Below are 8,177 nucleotides of genomic sequence, written 5' to 3' on the forward strand. Positions count from 1 at the left end.
TTTAATTGGGCTCTGTAGGTAGCCAACAGTTACTAAATTTAAAAAATAAAGACGCTGCAGATTACAATAATAAAATAGTTGGTGAGTTTGTTACCAGACATACATATCACGTAGGTTAGTCGGAGCTGGGTTTACCGTCTTGGTGTATTGCATGACCTGCCGAATAGAAGTGAAAGGGGCAGTTCTAACACTTTTTCCCCGCGTGCGCATAGACGCAAATTATATTCTGCATGTGCTATATATTCTTTAGTTCTCATCCATCCAGCCTCGTCTTTTTATTACTGTCCCCTCTTTTTCTCTTTGGTTTTTAATATTGTTACTTCATTACGTTTATAATAGTAGTCACTATACTCAAAAAGTATAAAATTATTACACATTTATAGTTCTTTTTGCTCTTATTTGATTGTAACTTATACTTGTTTTTATTCTATTACTTTTTTTTAATTTTTTACTTTTGGTGGAACTCACAATTTTATATTTAGTGTAATAGCTCTGAGATTACTCTATTTTTATACTATTATTAAAATATACCTTTTTTTTTTAGTTGTTAAATGCCGCCCAAGTTTGATCCTGAACAAGTTAATTACGTATACATAAAGTGTATTGGTGGTCAACCTCCGCCAACCGCAAATTTGGCTCCTAAAATCGGTGCTTTTGGCATAGCTCCTAAAAAAGTAGGCGATCAAATAGCAGCAGATACCGTTTCATTTAAAGGTATCAAGTGCCATGTTGCTATAAGAATTCAAAATCGGCAGGCTACTACTTCCATTGTGCCTTCTGCTTCGGCTCTTATATTGCGTGGTACATATATATAAATTGTACCCTGTAAATTCTTTTTACTATTTTTTGTATATCTTAAAGCTTTACGAGAACCGATTCGTGATCGCAAAAAGGAAAAAAATGTTAAGCATAGCGGGAGTATCACCTTTAGTGATTTATTAAATATTGGACAGCAAATGCGAGAAAGATCACTTGCCAAAGAAATGTCCGGAACCTTGTGCGAGATTCTTGGAACTTGCCATTCTATTGGCTGTAAAGTTGATGGTTTACCTGCACCCGAAATGATCGCCAAAATTAGAAGTGGCGAATTTGATGAGTTAATTGTGAGTTACCGTTTTTCCTACTATTACTATCTAATTGTATTTTATAAGTAATTTTTTTATTTTTATATATTAATTTATATAATTTTTTCGTATATTCTGCTTAAACATGCTGTAAAATTGTTATATTTTAATTTTATTTACTTTTTTTAAAAGGTATTAGTGTAGATTAATTATTATGCTCACTACATAGCTTTATCGTGGTTGATTTTATGTAGTTTTTTTTGGAGTAGTCTGTATAGCGTCCTGCAGTTTATGAGTATTAAGCCTTTTTTGCTTTTTAGGAGCCTTTTTAGTACGTTGCTATTTAATTTTTTGAGATTTATATTATTGTTAACCTTTTAACGACTTCGAAGAGTTTTAGTACAGCCTCATTTTATTAGTTTAGCGCTCTTAATTTTTTCATGCTGTATTACTTAGTATTAAACAGGGTACAGATTATATTATGTAAATATGGTTTAATAGCTAATTTTTTAGGATCTTAATCCCATTTTATTAATATATACTTTACAATATTTTTTATTAATTTTTTTATTTAAGCTAATAACAGTTTTTCATGTAAATTTTTTAAAATGATTTTTATTAAATAATTTTACTAAATTGATTTACCTTTATATAATTTCAATTAATCCTTATAAATTTGTAAGTATGGCTAATTTACATATTTATATAATGAATCTTCATAAAATATTTTTCTGTATTTGATTACAATTTTAGTGTGCTCTGACTCAATACTATTTTTCCTTTTATAGGGAGCGGCTTAGGAAAACCTTTTTAATAATAAACTTGATTATTATTTGAATTTTTTACCTTTTTTGTTAATACACTTACGTACAGGAAATTTACGATATTTTTATATATTTATTAAGTTTGTTCGAATAACTTATTATATATCTCTTTTTAGCCTTAGAGATTTTATCAATTCTGTTATTTTATTAACGTTGTATATGAGTTTATATTCGCTTAGTTACTAACTTTTTAAAAAACTGTATAGTACAGGAAGACTTTTGTAACAAATATATATTTATCTCTTGAGTAGACCAATAATCTTTGTTTATCGAAAGAAGGCGGCAGCATTTCAACATTGTATACTTAGTTTTTTTTAGTAAGAAACTTTAAATTTATAAGGGTTTTATTGAATTAAAATTTTGTTAGATAACCTAAAAGGGGGATTAAAAATAATTCTAAAGTTCGCTGGAAAATTGTTCAGGGGAGGATGGTATTTTTGAAGTCCGTAAAAACTAGGAATACTTTTGGCTATGATAAACAAAAAATAGTTAATTATTTTTATTGTCGGATACTAGGTGCTTTGTGACTTAATATCTTGTTAGTTACGATTAACACTATAGAATGCTTTGTATTTTAGTTTTTGTTATTCTCTAGTTTTAGTAGATCTGTTATATGGGAATAACGTTTTTTAGTTTGTCTTATAGAATTCATTTAATAAAGTGTTGATTTTTTTTATTTAAAAAATTTTCTAAATCGCTAAATATAATCTACACTACGCGAGATGTTGGTTTTATTAGTTATAATAAGGGCGATATTAACACTAAATAAGATTGAAAGCTTAAATTTGTTGGAGGCTATTGCCTTAAAGTTTTTATAAAATTAAGCTTAAGGAGAATTGAAATAAGCTGGACTTCTTAAAAAGTTTTAAAATTAATATAGAGTTATGCAAGGTAAATGTAGCCTTACGTAGGTAACTTTGAAAAAAGCTACAAGCCGTGGCATTTAGCAAACTTAAATATTAATATGCTCGTACTTTATATAATACTAATTACGGCTTTCGTAACCAGCTCAGTTCTTTAAAGGGCACACAGTTACTTAAAAACTTCTGCAGTCTGGCTTAGTTTTTTATGGAAAAAATAGCTTACACATCTTGGAGCAGTTGTTGTAAACCTCAACGTTGTTAGTTATTGTAACATGCAACAAGTGCATTTAATTTTTTTTTAAAAAAATTTTACGAGTTCTTGCTGGGTTGAAGCAAGTGCCTGTATCTATAGATTTGAATATTTTGTCTGTTTGTAGATCCAGGAATAGCGCTAATACTTAGTATTATATACATGCCGATCCCTTTGTATCTGATCTTACTTTTAGACATGATTTTAGACCTAAAACTTTGTGTAAACTATTGCTATTCTGCTTAAAAAAGCTGAATAAACTTAATACACCTAACAGATTAAAGACCCTGGGAAGAACTGCACTTTTGAGTGAACAACCCGGATTTTGTAGACAACAAAAAACCGCAGATCTTAAGAATAATAGGACATTTATTCGAAACTTGAATTTAAGGTTAAAGGTTAAGTAAGTTAGGTCAATACCAGGCAATACAGCTCAAAGGCTTATTGACTATTTACAGCTTTTCGTTGACAGGAGCCCCAGTTACAAAGCATTACACTGAATACAAACTTTATAAGTATCTTGGGGTTAATTATAAAGTCAAAAAGATCATAAATACAATAGTTATAACCCCTAATATCTACCACTCATAGTCAATTCTCAAGTCAATATTGCTGTTTACATTATCTTCGAGAGTTGTAACATTTTAACATGAAGAGATATAGGCCATAATTAAGCTAACAAAATTTTGAAATTTAGCGAGTACTTATAGTTTTATAACGTGATTAAGATTTTGTTTCCTTAAGTAGAGGGCCAGCGCCCCATAACTTAACTAAATAAAACTTAGTCCGCTTAAACTATTTCTATAGATCCTCATATTTGCGTATATAAGGTAGAAAACTGTATATACATAGCTTTTAGCTACGATACTTATATCGCTCGGCTTAAGTGGCATCTTTAACCTTTAATTTGCCCCTAGAATGCCGTTTTTCTAGCACCCCCATACTTTGGTCACTACTAACCAGTCATTCACGTAAACCATGCCGGGATCGAGTGTTGTTTTATGAATTGTGCAGATGCTCGGTAATATCAAGCGCAAACTGCTTGATCTCGAAAATAATTTATTTAAGGCTTAACTGTATTCGGATTCGGCAGGTCGTCACCTTACAATAAACTTTGTACATATGTGTATAAAGGTATAAAGAAAACTGTAATTGTGCGCTTAAAGCACAGCGCGACCTTCAAAAGCGTGAGCCTTTCCAGGGTTTGTGTGGAAGTTCTCGAAACTCTTGGCAGTATGGATGCCTACTAATACGTTCAAGAGAAACTGAAGTTGCATTTGGAAAAAACGCTTCAAGCCGTCATGAAACGTATCCTTACTCACGAAAAAAAGGTGCGCCGGTCATTAGTCGCAGGAGCTTGTTTTGCTGCATTTAAAGGGTGCAACCGTCGACGGTTTTTCATATGTCCATGCAACAGATGCGTAAGGCTATAATAATAGGGCGCTCGCATACTTTTAAAGGCGCAGTTTATTGGGCAGAATATTGTGCTTTTAGCGCACAGCTCGGGTAGAGTGCGTGAATTGCTGCTTTTTGACCTTAGCCTTAAGGAAATCTACGCGTTACCCCCAAGTAAGTGCTTATCGATGACGCTACCCAAGTACTAGGCCTAAGAGCCCCCTGGGATCTTAACCTCTTTGAGGGTTAGAGACCGGGGTATTGTGATGCTTCTTCTTAAGATGAGGATTGGTTTTCTCTTGGTTCTATTAATGTTTACTCCCCATAGTCGAGACCAATTATAAGGTTTCCAAATTACGCTGCAGGTGTTGCCGTATAATGAGGGGCTCTTTGAGGACGCGTAAACTGCTGTGCCAGCGGCGTAGAGTGCAACGCGGGTCACAGGGTCCGCAGGGAGGGGAATATCTCGCATGTATAGCGTAGCGCGAAGGATAGCGGCAAGAGCAGAGCCTTGCGGAAACACCCGCGGAAGTCGAAGGTGTATGGCGATAGCGCAGTCCCAACCCTCACTCGAAAGGTGTGTCCTGCAGAGAAACGACGCAAATATGCTGTAGAGGGCTACGGAGTGCCCAATATCCTACGGATTTGCTATAAATCCTTAGTAAAAGGTAGAGGTGCGCAGGCCTCACCCAAAATCGGCAAGAGGGCTGCATGAGCAGAAAATTAAGTTTTTTTTTGGTTTTTTAAGTACTAAGACTTTAATTAAACCGCTTAAACTAATTTCCCTTCCTCCAGTTTGTGGCGCGAATCCCTCTAGTGTACCTTCCCTAAGGAGGGATCATGACCACCTCAAAGTAGGGAGGGAGAGACATATCTCACACGGAGTCCCTTCATACGAACGTCGTAGTGGAAAACCGCTAAAAACCACCGTCAGGAGGAGTAATCCTCAAGAAGTTACCTGGAGGTCAGCAAACCAAGCCTCAAAGGACTCTGCCCTAGAATGCTTACTAAATTTTAATTTTTACAGGTTTTTGTCACCAGGAAAGCAGTACTGGCTGCAATATTTACTCATTTAGTGGTTCACAAATTTCAAGCCAACTGCAAGTCTTAAATCCGACGCTTTTAATATCAAAATATATTGCATTCTTCTGAAACCATACTAAATTTAGGACACCCACTTTCAGAGGCAGTATGCTTTAAGATTCCGGTCTTAAAAAGAAGATTATCCGGCGTCAACTGAGTAATGCACTTGAAAAAAAATGTGAATAATTGTATGAAACTGTTTACTTTAAGTTGTAAACCACCGTATTAACGATGAAATAAATAATTTATTGGAGACTTTGTTGAAGGCATCTAAGTATTAAGCTTTTATATACTATCCTTACTGGTTACTTATTAACTATTATGGATAATAATTATAATAAAATACCATGACAGTTATGTCTAAATGCACACTCTGTAAAGATGGGCGTTTAGCCCTTTTTTTGAATGAAAGGAACTTTTGGGCTATACTCAGCAACTAAAAAAATTCTTAGTGCAAGAGAGGTGAATAAAAAAATTTTATTTTACGTTTCGAGGTCGGTAGTTTTAAGAGCGCCTCGTGTTTTTCTTTTGAAAAATTAACTTCGAAATCAGTACAAAATTGAGATAAATTTGTTATGTGTCATAATACTTTAAGTTATTGATTCACCCTTTACGTAATATCTAAGGACAGCTTCGATAGCGCACTCTAATACCTTTTTACTCCATTTACCCCTCAAGGGCACTAAATCAAAGTCATGTTGAAGAGGATGGCATTCTTAATGTGTTGATTAAGACAATATGCATGAAACAGGAGAGAAAGCTTTTAATATTTACGAGTACGAAACGCAATTTCTTGGTTTTACACCGATTTCATTTGTTGATAGCGTAATTACTGCTGTAAATGATATTTTTTATGAGATAATCGAAGATGTGTATAAAACTTTAGAAAAGAGGGGCTATCCTCCTGAAAAGCTTACAAAAGTACTTTTATTATAATCCCTGTGACTGTAGTTAATTTCTTATTTCAATCCTATACAGGAACTAAGTGAAGTTTTAGCTATTATCTATGACACAATCAATGAAGAATTCGACATTTTTGAGATGTATTGCTATCGAAACATTTTTGAAATTCCGGAATTCGTAATTATACCTTCCGATCAGGTTTTCACTTTAACTTGATTTTTATGTTATTCTCGTCTCACCTTGTTTAAATTCTTTAGTGTATAGAAGTTAGCGATCAAGAAAAATATTTAAATTTTTTAAATCTTGATAAGGTTATTACCGATATGGAAAACCGGATCCAAGCTATTAATAAGGTAGTTGTACTTTACAACTATTTAATAATTTTTCAGGTTTCATAAAGTAATCATACAGGCTAATAGACAACTATTATTGAGTGTCAAATCGCTTGATCTTAAACTTAGAAGTCTAGAGGGAGTTGATGCAGTGGTGGAAAACATAGTTAAAGAATGCTCAGTAAACTATGGTAGCCTCTAATATTTACTAAGTTTGTATATTCCTTCTTTAGTATACTGTTTATATTATGAATACATTTTACTTTAACCAACGAGGCTGTAATTTTTCTGAACAAATGGCCTATGTCTGCGATAATACCGTTTTGTTGGCCAATAAAATAGTGGAGTTGTTCAACAAGAGTAATTTCTGTCTTCATACCCAAAAAAATTTTGAGGACATTTTTCACAAATCAAAAAACCAAATTAACATCCCCTCTTTTAAGGTACTTCTATTTTTATTTCGTAACAGAGATAGTTAACTTTTTTTTAATATAAATAGACAGTGGAGGGACTTTAAATTGTTAATAGCAAGTAAACTCTGCACTTGTAGGTAATGAAGTATAGAGCTCAAATAATCTACGATACAAATTAATAATAAAAACCATATTTATTAATTTTTATACAGTAATCCTCATCCTACTAACAAATAAACTTTGAATTTCTATTTACTCATTCACATACTTTTTCTCTCTTTAAGTAAGAATATACAGGCTTTGCTTTTTATGCTTAATAGAAATACTAAAAACTAATTAGAAGGGTCTTTTGTTAATATGAGGGTTAAACAAAAAACAGAGCACGGCAAATTAACATATAAAATAGTCTACACAACTTTATAACTGACTTTTGCCGGCGTTACCCACCAACAGAGCATCTAACAGTTTTCCGTCAATGCTTTTATTCACAGAAGGAACAAGTATTTTCGAAGCAGTACTTTCAACGCTATCTAAGATATTATTAACCATTGTGTTAGAAAGATTACCACCATCCAAAAGATTATGTGTGCCAGCCTTAACTTCATTTTGTGCTTTTATATTAAAGAGATTATTACAATTATTATTATTATTATTATTATTATTATTATTATTATTATTATTATTATTATTATTAAAGTTTTCCTTTTTCATATAAAAATTAACAGAAGTACAGTTGTTATCTGTATTATTATCAGAAACATTACCGAGGGCGCTTTGAATACTCTCTGTAGAAGTGAGGTTAAGAAAATTTTCAGCAGTCCTTACAATGTTGGTATTAAGCGAAGGTATTCCAACGGGGTTTAAATTTATATTAGTTTGGACAGTAGCAGGATTCTCTATTGCTGTGGAAGTTAATTGATCGGAGAAGAAATTTTCGCTAGCGAGCGTCTGCGCACAAGTTTCCTTGCTAGTAAACAACTGATCCTTAGCTAAAACGGAGTCAATGGCAGACAGCTGATTTAATGCCGTTTGGTTTTCAAATTTTTGTAT

At 32.9% G+C, this 8,177-nt stretch overlaps 1 protein-coding gene and 1 long non-coding RNA gene across 3 annotated transcripts; both read left to right on the forward strand.

The window, feature by feature from the left end:
- Positions 1-272: 272 nt before the first annotated feature.
- Positions 273-1,902, forward strand: LOC135144467 (large ribosomal subunit protein uL11-like). 2 transcript variants are annotated; one of them, XM_064076503.1, is made up of 4 exons: positions 273-303; positions 545-801; positions 862-1,103; positions 1,853-1,902. In XM_064076503.1, the coding sequence occupies exons 2-4, from the start codon at positions 552-554 to the stop codon at positions 1,862-1,864; spliced, it is 504 nt and encodes a 167-aa protein (XP_063932573.1). In that variant the 5' UTR covers positions 273-303; positions 545-551; the 3' UTR covers positions 1,865-1,902. The 2 variants fall into 2 exon arrangements, with proteins under 2 accessions (XP_063932573.1, XP_063932572.1); XM_064076502.1 differs by lacking the exon at positions 273-303 and adding an exon at positions 306-358.
- A 4,774-nt stretch (positions 1,903-6,676) lies between these two features.
- Positions 6,677-7,294, forward strand: LOC135144458 (uncharacterized). Its single transcript, XR_010283149.1, has 4 exons — positions 6,677-6,735; positions 6,794-6,905; positions 6,991-7,157; positions 7,214-7,294. It is a non-coding gene; the product is annotated as an uncharacterized LOC135144458 (long non-coding RNA).
- The last annotated feature ends 883 nt before the right edge of the window (positions 7,295-8,177 follow it).

The sequence above is a fragment of the Zophobas morio genome, unplaced genomic scaffold (assembly GCF_036711695.1).
Source record: "Zophobas morio isolate AGI-343-1 ecotype UQ-CSIRO unplaced genomic scaffold, CSIRO_AGI_Zmor_V1 ptg000101l, whole genome shotgun sequence".
Lineage (NCBI taxonomy): Eukaryota > Metazoa > Arthropoda > Insecta > Coleoptera > Tenebrionidae > Zophobas > Zophobas morio.